This window comes from Haliotis rubra, unplaced genomic scaffold, assembly GCF_003918875.1.
Source record: "Haliotis rubra isolate DU_JTF1 unplaced genomic scaffold, ASM391887v1 Scf1322, whole genome shotgun sequence".
NCBI lineage: Eukaryota > Metazoa > Mollusca > Gastropoda > Lepetellida > Haliotidae > Haliotis > Haliotis rubra.
In genome coordinates this window covers 38,441-60,897 of record NW_025765251.1, presented here as the reverse complement: position 1 = coordinate 60,897, position 22,457 = coordinate 38,441, and the positions used below count along the sequence as shown (strand labels likewise).

The window sequence follows — 22,457 nt, the reverse complement described above, 5'->3', positions numbered from 1 at the left end:
GTAGATTCAAAGAAAAAGAGTGATGCGGCTTTAGAAAGAAATATGCGAAACGTGAGCATTCAAAGATGTGTTTTTTGAGCTGTGTTATGAAGGAACCCACTTCCCTTTTACTGGTGTTTTTTACCGAGGAATATTTTACACCAAGAATTGGGAAAATATTGTGACCCAAAATGTCATATGTAAATAATTACCAAGGGTTCGTCGACAACGGTGCAGATAACAGATTATTTATATCCCATGGACATATCTGGTGGTTCTGATCCAACGGAACATTTTTACCAGTGAATGTTGCCATAAATACTCCCTTCACTTCTCCCGCACCCCGCACCCCGCACCCCGCACCCCGCACCCCGCACCCACCCGCACCACCAGTGAAACATTACATGTTTGGTAGAATATTTCCTGTGCATATAATCCTGTAGAAAATGCAAATATTTGAATTAGATTTCATGTAGGAACTTATCAAATGGGGTGTTGTACTATTTCCATTTAGCAGTTAGCCAAAAGGGGCGTGGAACCTGTTATGTGTTATACACTGTATAACAATGTTACAACTGAAATACATTGTATATGTGTTGATATATTGTTAGTGAGGGGCAGTGCTGAGCTACAGTTAGTAGGAGGTCTGGATGGCACTACAGGTCAATGCAACCTTGTGGGCCTTTCCACTGTATTCCTACCAATTGTCTGGAGCAGGTACTACACAGATACAGTGAAGCATTGTTACACAATGAATATCACTGCCACATTATAAAGTGCTGACCTAATTTTCTTTGATCATTATCTCCCATATAAATCGTATATTATTTTCTTAATGTTTAGGCGGGCATACGCTCATTCACGGATAGAATCCTCGAGCAGTTTGTACCACGTGTCTTCGTCAGCAAAGACCAGAACACCGACAGCACACAAAAGGTATTCGACTCAACCGAATAAGCATGATTCGACATACCAGTCAGTAAGGCAACAGATCGAAAGTAAGGTATCACTAAGATTAATAGTGTAGAATGATATGTATCAACATAATGATTATACTACTAGTTAATTTTCACGCTTCAGCAAGGCACAGCGGAGGTTGGGACTCATCACTATACAGGAGAAACAGTCGAAACGGAAGAGAGAACTATGGGAGGTGAAATATTTACACAGCTGTTCTTGTGGGCGGTTTTAACCAACAGGAACATCGTGGCTCGACATTTTTGGACTCGAGGACAGGTCAGCATTGTAAATTCACGCAACTATGCGCCCACATTTAATCGGTGGGGTTTCCTAATGGTTTAATCACTACGAAGACGCGCGTTCGAACTTTCATATGGACACAATGCCTACAGCTCACGTCTACTGTCCTTTGCAAGTTCATGTTGTATGAATATTGATACAGGGGAAGAGACAGATTTGCAAATACTTAAATTATATAAACTAACGTGAAATAACTCGAAACGAGAAAATATCGCTGGTGTGTGTGTTGTGTGGGTAGAAAGAGACCACAAATTATCCATGAAGTTTTATTTCGAACGAATATCTTCTTCGTATGTCCATTTGCATGTGTCACGTAAATATTTGAAATGAGTAATAGATCGTCATGTTTTTGTCTCGTATCAAGGACCTTGTTGTGTCTGCCCTGATAGCCGGTACCATTATGGAGAGCATTGCAAACAAAACGCATAATAGCAGGAAGAAAGCGATACGAAAGGAAAACGCAAGGTTAGTTATTTACATGATGCTCTAGCATCATCAAGTAGTTTCATGTTTCATGTGTGTACGCGTCACGGTATGGCTGAAATTGCCGATGTGACGATAAATTTTAACTCACTCACTCATGTGTGTACTGTAGTTTCATGTGTGTGGTGTAGTGTGATGTGTGTGTGTAGTGTGTAGTGTGATGTCTGTGGTGTAGTGTTATGTGTGGGGGGTAGATTCGTGTGTGTAGTGTAGTTTCTTGTGTGTAGTGTAGTGTGATGTGTGTCCATGTATGTAGTGTAGTTTCATGTTTGTAGTTTAGTGTGTGTCCATGTGTGTAGTGTTGTGTGAAATTGTAGTGTAGTGTGATGTGTGATGTGTGTGGTGTAGTTCCATGTTTGTAATGTAGGTTCATGTATGTAGTGTAGTGTGATGTGTGTCCATGTGTGTAGTGCAGTGTGATGTGTGTTCATGTGTGTAGTGTGTTCATGTGTGTAGTGTAGTGTAGTGTGTGTTGTGTAGTCTAGTGTGATGTGTGGTGTAGTTTTATGTTTGTAATGTAGTGTGATGTGTGTGGTGTAGTTTCATGTGTGTAGTGTTGTTTCATGTTGTAGTGTAGTGTGATGTGTGTGGTGTAGTTTCATGTTTGTAATGTAGTTTCATGTGTGTAGTGTAGTGTGGTGTGTGTTGTGTAGTTTCATGTTTGTAATATAGTTTCATGTGTGTGGTGTATTGTGATGTGTGTTGTGTAGTTTCATTTTGTAATGTAGTTTCAGGTGTGTAGTGTAGTGTGATGTGTGTGGTGTAGTTTCATGTTTGTAATGTAGTTTCGTGTGTGTACTGTAGTGTGATGTATGTGGTGTAGTTTAATGTTGGTAGTGTAGTGTGATGTGTGTTGTGTAGTTTCATGTGTGTAGTGTGGATTCGTGTGTGTAATGTAGTTTCTTGTGTGTAGTGTGATGTGTGTCTATGTGTGTAGTGTGGTGTGTCTCTAGTGTAGTGTGATGTGTGTCCATGTATGTGGTGTAGTTTCATGTGTGTGGTATAGTTTCATGTGTGTGGTGTAGTTACATGTGAGTGGTGTAGTTTCATGTGTGTAGTGTAGTGTGATGTGTGTCCATGTCCGTAGTGTAGTGTGGTGTGTGTCCATGTGTTTAGTGTTGTGTAAGTGTGTAGTGTGATGTGTGTAGTGTGATGTGTGAGGTGTATTTTCATGTGTGTAATATAATGTGATGTGTGTCTATTTATGTAGTGTAGTTTCATGTGTGTAGTGAAGTGTGGTGTGTGTGTGTGTGTGTAGTGTGTAGTGTATTGTGATGTTTTCATATGTGTGGTGTAGTTTCATGTGTGTTTTGTAGTTTCATATTTGTGGTGTAGTTTGATGTTTGTGGTGTACTTCCATGTGTGTAGTGTAGTTTGATGTTTGTGGTGTACTTCCATGTGTGTAGTGTAGTTTCATGTTTGTGGTGTACTTCCATGTGTGTAGTGTAGTTTCATGTTTGTGGTGTACTTTCATGTGTGTAGTGTATGCAAACAGAGAATCATTATCGGGGCCAGTTATAACTTCAACTGTCACCGTACTGATAGGCGACTATTTTGTAAACTAGAAGCAACATTCAGCACGTACGGTCTGTAATGTAATGCATGTGGTGTACATATCAGTACGTCATAACTTTACACGTCAAACTAACTGTTTATTATGACGAGTGAATGTGAATGTGTGTGTCTCTTTTTTTATAGCTTCTACCGATCTCTGACAGTCGGGACAATGGATGCGTGTTATTGGGACCACAAGAAGACGACGGTGAAGCTTATCGATAAACGAATCAAACACAACTCTTGGGGTGTCGATTTTCTAGCCCTGGCCTTCGAAAGTAAAAACTCCAGTATATTCAACAGTGAAGGCATGGTGTTCTACACCTTATCAAAATGGTATGGCGACATCCCCAAATCTACATCTATGCTGACGGTGGGTTTAACTTATAGTCCCGATTATCGTGAGCTTCTTTGAGTGGCATTTAGACGTTGAACAACTGGGATAGTTCTATTTGATTGGCATTTTTATTGATGAATAATAACAATGGCATGATACTTCATGGATGACAACTTCTTTATTTTGTTATGGTGCGACTTTTCGGCATAGATTTTCATATTGTTGTCTTGAACATTAAAGTATCTAACCTTTCTGGGACAGTTCTGTGGATATAAAACGTGTTTATTACAATATGCCCGACAATATAGACGTCGCCAATAACTCCCATGTGCTTGTAAAGAAATGGCGACGACACCTCTGTTATCCTCAACCCTAATGACCCAACACCGTCCTCCATTAACCTCATTGTCCATCGTTTAACTGGCTGCCTCTTTAATCCCTCCCTTGTTTATTCTGCTTTCACTTATACACATAACTTTACCCATGAATGTAATTGTTTTACACACTGTACTCACCTGCTTGATAACGTTGTTATTATAGTATGACCAGAAATTATTGAGAATTTTAGGAATATGTTTAATTGGATTTCTAGATAAACAACCTTGACCAGCTATCAAGTGCTTGGTTTCATTCAAGAGAGACAACTCCGTTAATCCTTTTTCATTAGTTTGTGAAGAGTTATCCCCCTTTGTTTACTTACTAGCAGACGACATTTCCAGTGATCCTGAGTATGGATGATTTAGAGAAGAGGAAGTTGATTTTATAGTATTATATCAAGGACATCAGATCAGCTAAAGTGATTTCAAGTAGAACAGGCATCCCTTTGTCCACTGTCTATCGTGTTTTGAAAAATATTGCAAATGGATATGGCATTGAGCACCAGGGAGGCGCAAGGAGGCCCAGAAAATTGACTATCGGTGACAGGAGGCGGCTTGGTATTCTTGTTTATAAAAACAAACGAAGGAGTTTAGAAAACTTAAGGCTGGATATGATTGACAGAGGAACTGTGGTTGTCTGTAAGGAGACAATTAGAACTGAGCTGCATGCAATGGGTTGGCAGAAAAGTCGAGGAATTCCATCACCGATCATGAAACCTGAACAAAAGGAGCGAATGTTGAATTGGTCCTTACAGCATAGAAATTTTAACTTGGACAATGTGATTTTCTCAGATGAAAGTTCTGTGTGGCTGTTTCCTAATACACTGAAATTTTGGACCAAACAAACTGAAAAACCTTTGTATCAGCGCCCAAAGTACAGTCCGAAATTTAACGTGTGGGGTGGCATATCTGTGTTAGGGGCAACGCCCCTCTGTGTATTTGGAGGAAATATGAACAGTGAGCGGTACACAGACATTCTCGAGGGACATTTACTTCCGTCTACTCACGTGTTCTATGGACATTTTTGGATTTTCCAGCAGGACAACGGCCCAAAACATCGTTCAAAGCATTCACAGGCCTGGTTTCGGACCCCAAATATGACATTATTAGATTGGCCAAGCTATAGCCCTGACCTTAATCCAATAGAAAATGTTTGGGGACTTATGAAGGAAAGTGTCAATAAGAAACATCTGACAAATATTGCTGAAATGAAAGAAAAGGTGGTCCGATATTGGGACAGCATGGACCACGACTTTCTAACTTCTTTTATCAGTAGTATGCCCCGCCGCATTGAAGCCTGAATCGCTGACCATGATGCCTTGACAAAATGCTAACTGTTCACCTGTCTTTGAATCTGGAGTTATGTTCTGCTAATATTCACATTTAATACGTGAGTAATGAGTGAAAAAAATATAAAATTTACAATCTTTAAATTCTCAATAATTTCTGGCTGTACTGTATCTACACCCACACGTCGCATATATTAAAGACGTCGTATATCCACAGAACTATACCTCTTCACCGGTTGATTGTCACAATAGAATAGCGAATCATTTGGGTTTTAGTGCAGCACGTTGTCTAGAAACCGTCGATTGAATTAGAGACTGCATATTGATTGATTATAATATACTACTCACACTTTGCTAAAGATCACAAAAATTCACAAATTTTATTAAACGTAGATTCATAATTTGAAAGTGTTTCCATTTAAAACTAGATAAATAATGATATGGTACCCCCTCTTTAGGCAAACAGTGACTTTAATCTAACCTTATGCACTTGATACATGAGTAACCATAAGGATGGTTTTCATGGCACCAATCAACCATTTTGCAAATCATGGAACGAGTCATTGACAAGTACACAACACCTGTTAACAGCAGGTATGGGATCCACAAGATGAAATGGTATACTGAAACCTAGGATCCATGCTTACAATAGGCTTAGATATTTAAATCCAATTTGACCCCCACATCATAGTTTTCTGTTGAATCCATGATTTGGTCCTTAGCAAAGTGTGAATAGTATATATGATTGTGTGAATACACAATGCTTTTAAGAACATGGTCAGTTTCAACAGTTGTCCTTGGGATTACACTATCTCAGGGAAGAGCAAACTCTAGTACTTTTTTCAGTTGAGTCCCATTCAGGGTTTGAAACCACACTGTCAGAGTCAGGCATCCAATCACCAGCACACTAAGTCAGCGCCTAACCCACCGCAGTAGTCGGACAAGTGGTAGTCACGATCATGCAGACCCGTGAAGGTCCGGGTTATAATTGATCTTCAGTAACCAATGCTTGTCGTAAGAGGCGACTAACGGGGTCGGGTGGTCAGGCTTCCAATTGCGCAGATCGAAGCTCATGCTGATTTGTCTGGTCCAGATTCCATTATTTACAGACCGACACCATATAGCTGGAATATTGCTGAGTGCGGCGTAAAACTAAACTTACTCACTCACTCAAGATCATGCACTTTGTGTATCCCCCTCACAAATGTAAATTGACACGGATTCCATCGCCTATATATACATGCCTTTTAAAAAGTGGTCAATGTAATGATAACACTGATATGGGCAGTGCAGTACCCATGTTAGCACACCTTGGATCTCATAGTTTGGTTCGAAGTGTACTATACTTGTGATTTCGGTGTAAAGAAGGCTGCAGTGTTGCTGTCCCCCCGAGCATTATTCATGTAATACATCAGCTGTCATCACATTGCAGCTGCTCTTGTGTACCCTGTGTCCAGCCTTCATCTGGTTGTTTCTGAAGGAGAAATCAGGATCAAATAGAAAATCTGACAGCCATAAAGGTCCACACGTAGCGCACGAGAAGAATACCTGCATGTACGTTTGTATGTTAATGTCAAAGCAACGTGGGTTAACATTCGTTTAATATTATATTGAGTACAGTATTGCAAGCAAGCAACCCAAACTGCTGGTATCTTTTATTTTCTATTGTTTCAAGGCTTTGGAACTGGTCCTCTTGAGATTTGCAGACGATTAAATCTATTGCGATACAGCTAACCTTCAGATTAAATGAATACACAATGCCATGATGGTATCATCAGATTAAAGTAATGAAAAATCGTCGTGCTATTGGGAAGATCATTTAGTAGACAAGCCTGTTTCAAACAGTTTTAGATTGTAGTGTAAGGAACAAGTGTCTGTCTGTGTTGACTGTGCTAAGTTCTCGCTGATTGAACGAATCTCGACATGTCTTGTATCATCAATAATGTGAAATATCTCTTTTACTCTCAAGGAAGACCAGATGTGGCTTGCTGCTCCCGACTTAGGGCATATTATTCAACCCCAGTGATCAAAATACACATCGTTACCTCGTAAGTATATATATATATATATGTGTGTGTGTGTGTATATATATGTGTGTGTGTGTGTGTGTGTGTGTGTGTGTGTGTGTGTGTGTTGTGTGTGTGTGTGTGTGTGTAGCGGGAGGAGAGGGAGAGAAGAGAGTATGAGAGAGGGGAAGGGTATGTATGTGTGAGAGGGGGAGGTATGTGTGTGAAAGAGAGGGGGAGGGCATGTGTGTGAGAGAGGGGAGGTATGTGTGTGAAAGAGAGGGAGGGTATGTGTGTGAAAGGGGAGGGTAGTTATGTGTGAGGGAGAGGGGGAAGGTGTATGTGTGAGAGGGGAAGGTATGTGTGTGAAAAGAGGGGGGAGGTATGTGTGTGTGAAAGAGGGGAAGGTATGTGTGTGTGTGTGTGTGTGTGTGTGTGTGTGTGAGAGAGAGGGTGAAGGTATGTGTGTGTGAAAGAGAGGGGGAGGGTTTGTGTGAGAGAGGGAAGGGGGAAGGTATGTGTGTGAAAGAGAGGGGAATGTATGTGTGTGAGAGACAGGGGTGGGTGTTTGACAAAAAGAGGGGAATGTATGTGTGTGAGAGGGGGTATGTGTGTGTTTGAGAGAAAAGAGGGGAGGTATATGTGTGTGAAACAGGGGAGGGGTATGTGTGTGAGAGAAAGAGTGGGAGGGTATGTGTGTGAAAAGAAAGGGGGAGGTTATGTGTGAGAGAAAGAGGGGGGAAGGTATGTGTGTGAAAGAGAGGGGGTATGTGTGTGAAAGAGAGGGAGAATGTATGTGTGTATGAGAGAGAGGGAGGGTATGTGTGTGAAAGAGGGGGAATGTATGTGTGTGTGAGAGAGGGGGAGGGTATGTGTGTGAGAGAGGAGAGAGGGGGGTATGTGTGTGAGAAAGAGAGGGAGGGTATGTGTGTATGTGAGAGAGAGAGGGGGAAGGTATGTGTGTGTGAAAGAGAGGGGAGGTTATGTGTGTGAAAGAAAGAGAGAGGGGGGAGGTTATGTGAGAGAGAAAGAGGGGAAAGGTATGTGGCCATGAGAGGGGAGGTGTATGTGTGTGAAAGAGAGGGGGGAATGTATGTGTGAAACAGAGAGGGGGTATGTGTGTAGGGAGAGAGAGGGGAGGTATGTGTGTGTGAAAGAGAGGGAGGGTGTGTGTGTGAGAGAGAGAGGGAGAGAGAGAGGAGGGTATGTTTGTGTGAGAGGGGGGTATGTGTGTGAAGAGAAAGTGGGGAGGTGGTGTGTGAAAAAGAGAGGGGGAGGGTGTGTGAGAGAGGGAGGTATGTGTGTGTGAGAGAGAGAGGAGGGTATATGTATTGTGTGCAGTGAAAGAGGCAGGCGGGTATGTGTATGTGAAAGAGAGGGGGAGGGTATGTGAGAGAGAGGGAGGAGTATATGTGTGTGAAGAGAGGGAGGGGTATGTGTGTGAAAGAGAGGGGGTATGTGTGTGTGTGTGTGAGAGGGTATGTGTGTTTAGAGAGAAGAGGGGGAATGTATGTGTGTGAGAGAGAGGGGGGATGTGTGTTTGAGTGAAAGAGAGGGAGGAATTATATCTGTGAAAAGAGAGAGAGGGGGAGTATGTTTGTGTGAGAGAGGAGAGGGTATGTAATGGCATGTGAAAGAGGGGGAATTATGAGTGTAAGGGAGTGAGTGTGTGTGAAAGAAGAGGAAGGAGGGTATATGTGAAAAGAGTGGGGGGAATGTAATTAATGTAGAGAGGGGGTATGTGTGTTTTGAGAGAAAAGAGGCAGGTATATCTATGGGGAAATAGAGGGAACAGAATATATTATATTGAAAAGGGAGACAAGAGGTATGTGTGAGAGGTGGGTATGTGTGTAAAGAAGTGAGGGGGAACAGGTATGTGTGAAAGAGAGGGGAAGGAGGTATGTATGTGAGAGAGAAAAGAGAGGGGAGGTATGTGTGTGAAAAGGGGGGGAGAGGGGTGTATGTGTGTGAAAGAGGGGAATGTATGTGTGCTGAGAGAGAGAGGGGGGAGGGGTATGTGCTATTGAAAAGGAGGGGGAAGCTATGTGTGTGAAAGTGAGGGGAATGTATGTGGTGATGTGAGAGGGGTATGTGTGTTTGAGAGAAAGAGGGGGGAATGTATGTGTGTGAGAGGGGGTATGTGTGTTTTGAGAGAAAGAGGGGCAAGGTATATCTATGAAAAGAGGAGAGGGAGGGAGGGTTTGTGTGAAAGAGAGGGAACAAGGAGTATGTGTGAGAGGTCAGGTATGTGTGTGAAAGTGAGGGGGAACAGTGTGTGTGAAGAGGGGGGAAAGGTGCTGTGAGGAGAAAGTGTGAGGAGGGGTATGTGTGTGAAAAGAGGGGGGAAGGGTATGTGTGTGTGAAAGGAGAGGGGGAATGTATGTGTGAGAGAGAGAGAGGGGGGAGGGGTATGTGTGTGTAGAGAGGGGAAGGAGTATGTGTGTGAAAGAGGAGGGGGGGAATGTATGTGTGTTTAGGGGAGAAAGGAGGAGGAGGAGTATATGTGTGTGGGAAACAGAGGGGGAGGAATATGTGTATGTGAGGAGAAAAGAGGGGGGAGGGTATGTGTGTAATGAAAGAGAGGGGAGGGTTATGTTTGTGAAAGAAGAGGGGGAAGGTATGTGTGTGTGAGAGAGAGAGGGAGGAATTGTTAATGTGAAGAGAGGGGGAGTCTTATGTGTGTGTGTGAGAGGGGAGGGAGGGTATGTGTATGTAGGAAAGAGAAAAGAGAGGGGGAGGGTTATGTATGTGTATGTGTGAAAGAGAGGGGGTATGTGTGAAAAAGAGTGAGGGAGGAGTAGGTAATGTAAAAGTGAAGGGGAGAATATATGTAGAGAGGGAGGGTATAATAATGTGTGAGAGAGGGGAGGGGTATGTATGTGTGTGTGAAAAGAGGGGCGAGGGTATGTGGGAAGAGGGAGGGTATATTATTGTGTGAGGTGTGAGAGAGGGAGGGTGTGTGTGTGTGTGAGAGAGGGAGGGTATGTGTGTGTGAGAGAGAGAGACAGGGGCGGTAGAAGTGTATGTGAGGAGAGAGAAGGAGGGCAGAGTGTATTGTGTGAGAGGGGAGAGAGTGTGTGTGTGGCGTGTCCAAAATGACATGCAGTAATGCTAAAAGCAGTTGCTAGTGCATGACGCATGAGCATCTGTATGTGATCACAGTCACGCAGTGGCGACCTATATCTTCTTCCCTACATGCAACGACACAAGTCAGTTGTTTAACTGAAAAATACATATGGTATATATACCTGCATCGACCATTATCTTTGTCGGTGAAATGTCAAACGCCCTCGTAAACACCTGGAATTGTCACATTTCACGAGTATTTTATAATCACATTCTTATAATATAAGCAAATGGTCCACTGGCTCTGCCTTCAGCAGAGATTTAACCATTATTAGGGATGGCTTTTTTGTCACTGGTGTCTATCGAATTCAACAACCAACATCAGCTAAAGTAAGACTGGACATATTCTGCCGGTATCTAAAAGCATAATTGTGCTACATTACTCGTTATTTTAGTAATGTATTTCATATGCAAAAGGTTTATATGCAATTTGTTTGATGCATATACGTCCCAGACACAATACATGGCCTGAATATAGAACTTGTTACCAAACTTACGAGTACAAGCCATATTGCATCATGTGTCGTTTCAATAACTCTACGACGATGAACAATGGTCGGTAAACTGCAGTAGTAATGCATGAGTAATATCATCAAGCAATTCCACCAATTTCTGTGCTGCTTGTTTTTCAGCTCGTCTACTGTATTTTCCTTGGCCTGTATGCCCATTTCATGTTGATTGTCCTCACGTTTGAATTCAAATGGAACTGGGAGGTCCCGCTGCTCGTGTGGATTCTAGCTTTTTTTGTAGAGGAAGCAATACAGGTATGCTTACCACATTGCCATTCCCAAACGCCTAAATATAAATGAGGTTAAAAAATCAGCAGTATATGATTATTCTTTTGTATTTGATAACCTGCGAAGATCTGAGTTAGAGTTCCTCTTCAGCACTGACTGACTGAGTATGGTTTTACGCCGCTTTTAGCAATATTCCAGCAATATAACGGCGGGGGACACCAGAAATGGGCTTCACTCATTGTACCCATGTGGGGATTCGAACCCGGGTCTTCGGCGTGACGAGCCAACGCTTTATCCACTACCATACTTTTCAGCGATCCATGCTTGTCGTAAGAGGCGACTAACGAGATCGGGTGGCCGGACTCCCAGACTGGGTTGACACATGTTAATTGCGTAGAGAGATGCTCGTGATTTTGATCACTGGATCGCCTGGTTCAGACTCAGTTCTTTACAGACGGCACCTTGTATAGTTTGGCATGAAATGCATGTGGACCCGGTTTTTCGAAAATATCCCTTCATCCAATGACCCAATCGATCTCAAACTGTGCAAGTGGATGTTTTGTCAGACAACCTAATCACATTGTAAATCACAGATTTTATGCATTTGTATTAAAGAATCTGTCTATGTAACTGTTAACAAAATAAACAGCAGAACGCAGACTGCTTAAGAGGGAGGGAGAGGGAGCCAATGACCTGTAAAAGCGGCAGTGTTGGGTCATAAAGGTAAATGCACGTGCAGTTCATGATAAGACCGTTTGGATCATTCACATTGACTACTTCTAGCTGTCATCATGAAAGCTTGTTCAGATGATGCTAAACGTTCAATTAGAAATGTGTTGAATTTTTTTAAAGAAGAGAGCAAACGTAGCAAACCGGTTTATAAAGGTGTGGGATTACATGAAACGTACAACTCTTGCACTTGTCATGAAAAAGAACATCGTGCTAAAATTGTGAAAATAAACCAACAACCAATAAACAAAACCTTGTACAGAAAGGTAGGCATCCAAAGTTAGATTCTTTTGACATCAGAGTCATCAGAGATGTCATCCGCCGGCTATTTGATAGAAATGAACACCTGTCCACAAGAAAGTTAAAACACATCGCTTGCAGAGGATCACGACATTAATGTTTCTAGGTTTATGCTTCAAGCAAACTACTGCTCAAATTTGGATACAAGTACAAGAAGGTAGCAAACCAGAAACTTGTAATGTGTGAGAGATCTGATATTGTGAAAATAAGGTGTAACTATCTGAGAGAAATTAAGCAGGTAAGAGAGGATGGGTTCAAACCCATATATCTAGATGAGACCTGGGTCAATGCAAACCATACTGCTGCCAGACAGTGGCTACCCACTGATCCCAGTGATGGTAGGAAAATACCAACAGGCAAAGGTGAACGTTTAATCGTTCTTCATGCTGGTTCCCACCGTGCATTCCTACCTGGGTGTGATCTGGTATTTCGGTCAAAGAGCACAGATGGTAGGGACTATCATACAGAAATGAACGGTTTTCACACAGTATGTTGAGGAACAATTGTTGCCAGCTCTGCCTTACAAAAGTCTTGTTGTCATGGCCAATGCTGCCTATCACAGTGTTCGTGATCCAAACAATAGGTGCCCAACTTCCAATACAAAGAAGTCAGATATGCAGCAATGGCTAACAAATAACAATGTACAATTTTCAATTAAGGCCACTAAACCACAGTTGTATTCTTTGATTAAACCTAACAAACCTCCACCCACATATAACATTGACAACATGCTACGCCAACACGGCCATAAGGTCTTGAGATTATCACCGTACCACTGTGATCTCAACCCAATCAAACTTATCTGGGGAGACCTTAAAAGTACAGTGGCCCGGAAAAATCAATCATTCAAGTTGAATGATGTCAAGCACATTGTCAGCACTGCTATATGTGACATTGACATTGCACGCTGGCATGCATGTGTTGAACATGTCAAGAAAGTGGAGAAAGAGTACTGGCTCAAAGATGGCTTGAAGGAGCAAACAGTTAATCCAGTTGTCATTCGTCTGGACACTGACTCCTCATCTGTGGAAGAATGGAGTGAACTTGATGAAGTTTAATTCTGTTATTATATTTACAGATAATAATAGTATCCAGCCAGATATGCTCAAAGAAATATAACTTCTTTTAACAATGACAGCACTGACTAATTCCAACGACTTATAGTGTAACATGAAACACTCATTTCACATAAAATTATCATGAAAATATAAATATTAACTATCTATATGCTTAAAGCTATTAGAAATGCATTGCTTAATTTGGAATGTGAACGACATCAAAACATAACACTTTTGTCTTCATTCTATCTTTTCTTCAATGAGCGTGCATGATTGTGTGTGCTTGTGTCCGAGGGAACGGGGCTTTAACAGTTGTTGAGTTCTAACCATAGGTGGTCCGATTAGTGAGTTAGTGTAAATATACTTTCTGTGTTCTTTAAATGCATTTCCACTTATAGGTACTGCATAAAAAAATATGACATTAACATTACAAATTTAAAGATTTTAACCTACAGAATAATTATCACTAATGGGTTTAGTGGTTGATGTTGAACAACTCAGAGAAACAAACTCCGTATGTGGGTTAACAGTTGGCACCCACCTTACCCTATTCACGACCTGTGACACCCTTTCATACCTGTCACGTGCATACCTGACCTACATTGAGTAACGTTGACCTTTATGACCCAACATTGCCGCTGTTACAGGTCATTGGCTCCCTCCCTCTGCAAGCAGTCTGCGTTCTGCTGTTTATTTTGTTGACAGTTACATAGACAGATTCTTTAATACAAATGCATAAAATCTGTGATTTACAATGTGATTTGGTTGTCTGACAAAACATCCACCTGCACAGTTTGAGATCGATTGGGTCATTGGATGAAGGGATATTTACAAAAAACCGGGTCCACATGCATTTCATGCCAAACTATAGCTGGAATACTGCCGAGTGCGGCGTTAAACAACAAACAAACAAAAACTTACTTGATATTTGCATTTAATCCAATGCTTTGTCTCAATGGTATTAGCAATAGTTTTATTTGTAAGATTACACGATGTAATCAAAAGTGCAATCAGAAATTAGGTATTATGTCATAATTCCACTGTCTACATATATACTCATGCCAATAATGGTTGTCACCCCCTTCAATTTATATATTTGGAGAGGGTGTGAGGTGTGTGTGTATTATTGAAGTTTGGGGTGGGGGAGGGATGACAACCATTATTTGCATGAGTATATTTTCGGATGAAACGCTCGTTAATCATTAATTACAGTAAGATGTGGAGGTATACAGCCATTGTTGAGTAACCCCTTTCCATCTAGTTTTGATTACACAAGTGAACACATCAATGGAATTTACGCTGTTACGGGTTTGATTATTGTAACTTTTTTGCGGTCGCCTTAAATCAGGGTAATGACTCGTGACAATTTTCGGGAAGTTTGGTATTCTAATTGTTCTCAGATAGCACAGTTCAACAACGAACAAAAGAACAAATCAAGAAAAACCCAAAGGGGAAAATCATCTTGCCGCTCGTTTCACAATCTGAAAAAGAATGTCCGACTGTACTTACAAGACGAATGGAACGTTCTGGATATTTGTTGTATCCTTGGTTTCATCATTGGCTACACTCTGCGTTGGATTTCTGCCACCTATGACTATGGACGGTTATTCCTCAGCATTAACTGCATGTGTTTCATCTGGCGATTCCTTCAAGCTTTCACTTTGAGCAAGACGATCGGTCCAATGTTATACATGATGTTCAAAATGGTAGGTATTTCTTAAATACTGTCCATCCGTACTATGTGTTAAACGTGATCAAGACCTATCTACATACACTCAAACTGGAAACGTTGATAAGATGACCCATTTAGCTCAACTGAACGAGTATTGGCTAGAAATATAATCTCTCTCGACGTCACAAGGATGAAAGCTTTCATTTAACAAGGCAACTATATATCCCGTATTATTGAAAGAAAGCAAGGTGCCTAACGTTGCATGCATATAATCGACCAAACTTGAAGCAACTCTCCCTCTCTCTCACACTCTCGCACTCTCTCTCTCTCTCTCTCTCTCTCTCTCTCTCTCTCTCTCTCTCTCTCTCTCTCTCTCTCTCTCTCTCTCTCTCTCTCTCTCTCTCTCTCTCTCATTTGACTTACCACTAACACGATACATGTTTCAGGTGAAAGACCTCCTGCCGTTCCTGGTGATCCTGTGTGTGGCGCTGTTTTCATATGCAGTTAGCGCGGAAGCCATTCTTTATCCGAATTCAGTTTGGTCAATCGACTTTGTCCTTCATATCCCCGTTACAGCATTCTGGTTGATATTTGGACAACTGGACTTTTTGGAAGAACTTGAAAGTATGATAACAAAATTGTGTAACTAAGTGTAATTAAGAATCTAACATTCGCAATATGTCCTGATCTAAATTAGAATTAACAAAAAATGATTTATCGCCTGATTTAAGAAGGAATTTTCTATCGATTCCCCTTATTTCCAGACTGTTCCAAACCAATATGTCCTTCAAAGATTGGAAGAACCTATGTTCCATATTTCACGGCAGTCTATATGATTATGACCAACGTGTTGTTGCTGAACCTTTTGATCGCACGATTCAAGTGAGTATAAATTCATCAAGCTGAAGGGGAAGATTTAAAGTATTGCTGTGTTCAGTTGATGTGCAAGGTTAAGAGCCATCTCACGAGTGTCCTTTATTTATATAATTCTGGCGATTAATTTATCAAACTGATCAGACAGGTTAAATTTTAACATAAAAATGATCGGCATATGTGTTACCCATAACTTTACAATTTAGAAGTATTTAGTTTACCTCAATACAGTGAGGTGGAAGCCACTTTATAGGCAGCAGAAAGTACTTGTGGCCTTTACGTTCAATGAGTGTTATACAACATTTTTATTGGTAGTTGCTGTCACCAAAAATTTCTAATTCATTCATAAGTTTAGGATCCTACTGCTAATATATACATGATGATCCGGAAAGTCTTTCTGTGGGATGGTACGTATGTATATACTACTCACACTTTGCTAAGGATCACAAAAATTCACAACTTTACATATGCGTAGATTTATATTTTGAAACTGTATCCATTTAAAACTGGATAAATAATAATATGTTAACACCTTTTCAGACAAACAGCCACTTTAATCTAAGCTTATGCACTTGATACATGAGTAACCATAAAAATGGTTTTCATGGCACCAATCAACCATTTTGCAAATCATGGAACGAGTCACTGACAAATAAACAACACATATAAATAGCAGGTATGGGATCCACAAGATGCAATGACATACTGAAACCTAGGATCCATGCTTACTATAAGCTTAGAAATTTAAACCAAATCTGACCCCACAAAATAGTTTTCTGTTGAATCCATGATTTGATCCTTAGCAAAGTGTGAATAGTGTATGTGTAATCAATAATCATTCTTATTTTGTTTTGAAACAGACATGAAACGCCGGCCTTATGAAATCAGTACAGAAATAATTGTTTTAACACTGAACTATATTTTGGGAAATCGAAATAGATTAGATATTTTGGGAAATCGGAATAGAATAGATTTTCTGCATGTCCATCAAAGAATACACCTTATTCTGATACAAACATGTACCTATTAAATTATTGCTTTATTATACGTTTGTTCTTCCGTTCAACCAGCCACATTTTCGACGAAGTAAGAGGAAAATCGGACGAAGTGTGGGCAAGGCAGAGGTGCAGTCTGATGTTGGAATATGAAAGTAAACCACCCGTGCCTATTCCATTCTCAATTGTCTGGAGAATATTTTCAAACCTTTGTTCCTGCCTGTGCAAGAGCAAGTGTAAGTACATTGATTACACAATGCTATTTAGAAAGTGGTCAGATGTAACATATGTTATATTTGGGATTACACTTTCTTAGTAAAGTACAGATTCTAGTACGTTTTGGGTTAAGTCCCATCCAGGATTCGAACCCACACCCTCAGAGTCACACTTAAACGCCAACACACAAAGTCAGACGCCCAAACCCTACAAAATGGAATTCGGACCACTTGGAAAATTTTAAATGGTAATCAAAATAAAGAGGATGACAATTCTTTTTTAGACATTGACGTATTTTACGAGCACTTCAAATCATTAAATGAATCAGCACAACGTGAACAAGGAGATAACGATAATACTGACAATGCTATACAGGTTACATGTGATGTTTTAGATAGGGTCATTGTGAAAGAAGAAATTATTTCTGCAATTAAACAACTCAAGAGGGGTAAGGCATCAGGGATAGACTTTATGGAAAATGAATATTTTATAGATAGTGTTGACTTGCTGGCTCCATTATTAGTTGAACTATTTAATCTCATATTTGAGAAGGGTGTTTTACCAGAATCATGGTTAACGGGAATAATTAAACCGATCTATAAGAAAAAAGGCGATAAATTTGATCCTAACTCATATAGACCAATAACTCTACTTAGTTGTTTCGGAAAATTGTTCACTAAAATATTAAACAACCGCCTTTCAGATTTCTTAGATACTAATAATGTTTTAACACCTGCCCAAGCCGGGTTTAGAAAATCATTCTCCACTGTTGACAATGTATTTATAATTTATAATCTGATGCAAATTTTGAAAGATAGGAAACAAAAACTCTATTGTGCCTTTATAGATTTTACAAAAGCTTTCGATACGGTTTGGCGAGTGGGATTGTGGAAAAAAATGCAAACGATTGGTATAAAGGGCAAATTCCTGAATCTTGTGAAATCAATGTATAGCAATATCAAATCACTTGTACAATGTAATAATGATGTATCAAACTACTTCTCATGTAACAACGGCGTCAGACAGGGGGAAAACCTGTCACCTTTACTATTCTCCATTTTCATAAATGATATTGAAACTCATTTACTTACTTCAGACTGTAATGGTGTAAATCTAAACTATATTGAAGACGAAGATTTGGTGCTATTTGTAAAGTTGTTAATTTTATTATATGCAGATGATACAATATTATTTGATGAATCGTCAAAGGGACTACAAGATGCTTTGAACTCATTTAAGGACTATTGTGATTCATGGAAGCTAAAAGTGAATATAAACAAAACTAAAATAGTAATATTCGGGGCAGCACCATCAAAAAGCACAAAAAATAAATTTCATTTGGATGGGAAATTACTTGAAATAGTTGATAGTTATACCTACCTCGGTATAACGCTCCATATAAATAGAAAACTCGTATCAGGTATTAAAACTGTAAGCAATAGTGCCTCAAAAGCAATGTATAGTTTAGTGAAAAAAGCTAGAAAATTAGACTTGCCTTTAGACTGTTTATTGTTAGCATTTGACTTAATGGTAGTACCTATCATGACCTATGGTGCAGAAGTCTGGTCTTTCGAAAACCTTGAAATTTTGGAGAAAATTCATTTAAAATTCTTAAGACTCATTACAGGATTAAGAAATTCAACCCCTCGTTTCATGCTGTATTGGGAACTAGGAAGATTCCCAATTAGAATTATGATTTATAAACGTTTATTAAACTTTTGGCACAAGTTCACTTACCAAGAAGGTGTTTTTAAGCTTACGAACTTAATTTACAAGTATTTATCACTTCAAAGACCAATAGATAAAAAACATAATCCCTGGCTCTCGCACGTTAAAAATATATTAGACAATACTGGACTCTCGTATGTTTTTGATAATCCCTCAATTTGTACTACCCAGTGGCTGGTCTCAACAGTTGAACATATTCTTAAAGATCAATTTATCCAAAACTGGCACAATGACATTATTTCTAGTCCTAAGGGTATACACTATCAGCACCTAAAGCCATTTCCCAATTTTGATGTATATCTCCTCCTTCCAAAACGCATTTCTTTGCCGTTATTGAGATTTAGAACATGTAACCATAGTTTACCTATTGAGACGGGCCGCTGGAATAATATTCCAAGGGATGAGAGAACGTGTCAACTATGTACTTCTAAAAGCATCGCAGATGAATACCACTATATTTTTCATTGCAAAGCACTAGATACTTTGAGGAAAGAATATTTACCCTCCCACTTGACCTCTTTTCCCAATGAAACAAAGTTCACGAAAATATTATCTGTAAAAACATCTCGAGACATAGTAAATCTATCAAAATATATCCTACATCTATCATCTCTTGTCAGAAAAAAAATGTTGTTAACTGCCATCTTGAATTTGAATTTGTATTTGTATATATGTTTACAATATATGCTCTTGTACCACCAAGGTGGTTTATGAAAATAAAGAAATTGAATTGACATTGATAGTCTAGACTGCGGACTCAACCCCAAAAGTATTAGAATCTGTACTTTACTAAGAAAGTGTAATCCGCAGCCTAGACTATCAATGGTCCGAATTCCATTTTGTGGGGTTTGGGCGGCTGACTTTGTGTGCTGGCGATTAAGTGCCTGACTCTGAGGGTGAGGGACTTAACCCAAAACGTACTAGAATCTGCACTTTACTAAGAAAATGTAATCCCAAATATAACATAAGTTGTAAGTACATTCCTCCACACTGCCAAATAATCAAAAACGCTAATTGTGGAACCGATAAGTACAGTTCTATAATACGATGTTATCGATCTCTGCTGTTATTGTGGAATAAATGGAAGGACAATGTTGTAGATAAAGACTATTTCTGATCTTAAGACACGTGAAGTTCCGGGTTAGAATTGGTCTTCAGTAACCCATGCTTGTCGTAAGAGGCGACTAACGGGATAGGGTGGTCAGGCTCGCTGACTTGTTTGACACATGTCATCGGTTCCAAGATCGATGCTCATGCTGTCGATCACTGGATTGCTTGGTCCTGACTCGATTATTTACAGGTGGTCGCTATATAGCTAGAATATTGCTGAAGTGAAAGCTTACTCTACACTCTGATCTTAGCTTAAATTATTGATATCTGTTTTTAACCGGAGTTGTTATACAAAGTGCAGGACCCGGATCTTCAAGGGTGCCATATTTATTAACAAATGCCCCATAGATCAAGGATGGAATTGTTTTCCTCACGTTTGTCATGTGGGATATTGGAGTACACCATTTAAAAAATCAAATGTTTTGAGCTCGATCCATTTCTGAGATGCAAGCAAGTCCACATGGTATTAAGTCCGCTTGTCTCAAATACTATTCCACTTAATGTACTTTATGTATACTCTCTTAAACATTAACAATCATGGTTTTAGAATGAGAATATTGGCACCCATAGGCAGATTTGCGCTACGTTAATAGCAATAGCAACAGTGGACATAATGAAGATCCGTTATAGACGTGGTCGTAAGAGGAACAAGGAATGTCAGTGTTTGTCATTATATACCACATGGTATATGTCGCGCAATGCTTTAAACAAGAACGTGGCTAGGTCACGGCCCTAGTATTTCGGTCGCGTTATGGATCTAATAGTCGTAGCTTTAACTTCAAAATTCTTTTTTAGCGTTTTGTGATAATCAGCGTCAAGAACGATTTTAAAGAGAATACTCATCTCTCTGTGTCACTGGGCTTTCCCTCGACCGCTAATACCAAAATGACTAAAACCAAATTCTGCGATAATAGCGTGGTACCCGACAGTATGCGGCTACTATATATAAACCTGGTATGTTGCAGGTGGGAGAAAGAAGCAACAGCCACGTGACGATCACAACTACAACTGTGATACACAGATGACAGACTTAAACAGTCGAAGCAATGGTACTATATGCTGAAGGTTTTGCTTGTAAACTCAAATCATTCGTGATTATACTAATCGGACAGCAGTACCTATCATAGTCTTCTTCATAGCGGGTTTCGTATTCTACGGGAAGTGCTAATTCCTGATGCCACATGCAACCCTTACCACAGTATCTCAGACGCAAGGGTAAAGAAAACTTCCTTTAAAGGTCTTTATATGAAATATTAATCATGTCACTTTTATTGGTATGTATATATAAAACAACCAAAATTAAGATAAACTAAATGAGCATCGACCCAGTTTCAAAAATTGGTCGACAGTTTGAAAATATAATCGAAAATATTTCTTCTTCTCAGAAATACGAGGTCTGAGCTCGTTTGCTCTGTCAGTGACATGTATGATTAATGTTAACACCAACCTTCCCGTCTCAGAATGTTAAACATTTAGTTTACAGCAAGATTTGGGTTACCTCCCCGAACAATATGGCCAATGATATCAATGTTTATGGTCTCAGGGAAGACGTTATATCCCTGGGAAAAATATAAATCTATTTCATTTTCATTCATTCCGAGAGTAATTTGCCAGATAAAAAGTGGCGTTTACTGAATGTGTCAAATCAAAAGCCCTCCACACTCACTTTTCTTTTAAGATGAAGTGGTCAGCTTAGACTATGGCGAGGACCAAGAGGTGAACGAACCACCCGATACAATACTTCCCGGCCATTGCAACCTGTGTGAGTAGCCCAAACATGAATGTCTTACTCAAAAGGCATCTTAATGTCGACCACCTTCTTCAGAGAGACTCCGTCTATTTGGTCGCCGATCCAATTGCTTGGAACCAATAATTATTCTACGGATAAAAAGTTACATCTTGATACCGTTTTGCATTAAATAAACAATATATTATCCTTCACCAAAGGTTTTACTTTCTTATGATGATTTTCCAATTTTTTCCAATACTTAGTCGAACATAGATATTTTTCAAATGTGTCCCTTAATTGTAATAGCCGAAGCAGCATCTGAAAAAGATGACAGTTGCCATGACGACATGGAGGCTGGAGATGCAATTAATGAGGAAGGCGACAACGACCAGCAATCAGGTATGATAAGTACAAGGCCAATTTGTAAAATGTCCTTGATTAAACAGGCCTCTTACCACTATAGTGAAACCCAAGAGCATGGGTAGGGTGTTTACATATCAGGAAACATGACCATGTCGAACACGGTGTCGGACCCATAATCATTGATTTCTGTCTTTCGGCGTAATGTGGAACACAACACCTGAACTTAATGTCAGTGTAGGCTGAAGATGTCTTACTGGATGCCCTAGTGGCAGCGAAGTGCATTCTTGTGCCATGGAGGGTTGTGTCCCTTACAAGGCAAGCTCATTTAACACTCTGATGATGTTTATCAGTTCATGGGTTTCACTAAAGCGTTTCTTCACAGCAAGCTGACACTTGGTGATATCACCCGCTCACTTCAGTATAATCTCAGTATGTTTTTGTTTCAATAGTTCAGACCGCTCCTCGCCTTGTGGCCATCCCAAGAAAGGGATGTGGCATCTGTTACTTGAAAATTAATGCCAAAAGGTACTCATTCA

The 22,457-nt window shown here is 40.0% G+C and overlaps 1 protein-coding gene and 1 long non-coding RNA gene across 2 annotated transcripts; both read left to right on the top strand.

Annotated features, from left to right (window-relative positions):
* LOC124267600 lies at positions 1-1,285 on the top strand. Its single transcript, XR_006896069.1, has 3 exons — positions 1-51; positions 823-915; positions 1,060-1,285. It is a non-coding gene; the product is annotated as an uncharacterized LOC124267600 (long non-coding RNA).
* Positions 1,286-1,582: 297 nt separating this feature from the next.
* On the top strand, positions 1,583-15,557 carry LOC124267601 (transient receptor potential cation channel subfamily M member 4-like). The gene is made up of 6 exons (XM_046702565.1): positions 1,583-1,704; positions 3,421-3,649; positions 6,712-6,837; positions 11,044-11,175; positions 14,636-14,941; positions 15,354-15,557. Exons 1-6 carry the CDS (start codon positions 1,583-1,585, stop codon positions 15,555-15,557), a joined length of 1,119 nt encoding a protein of 372 aa, XP_046558521.1.
* The last annotated feature ends 6,900 nt before the right edge of the window (positions 15,558-22,457 follow it).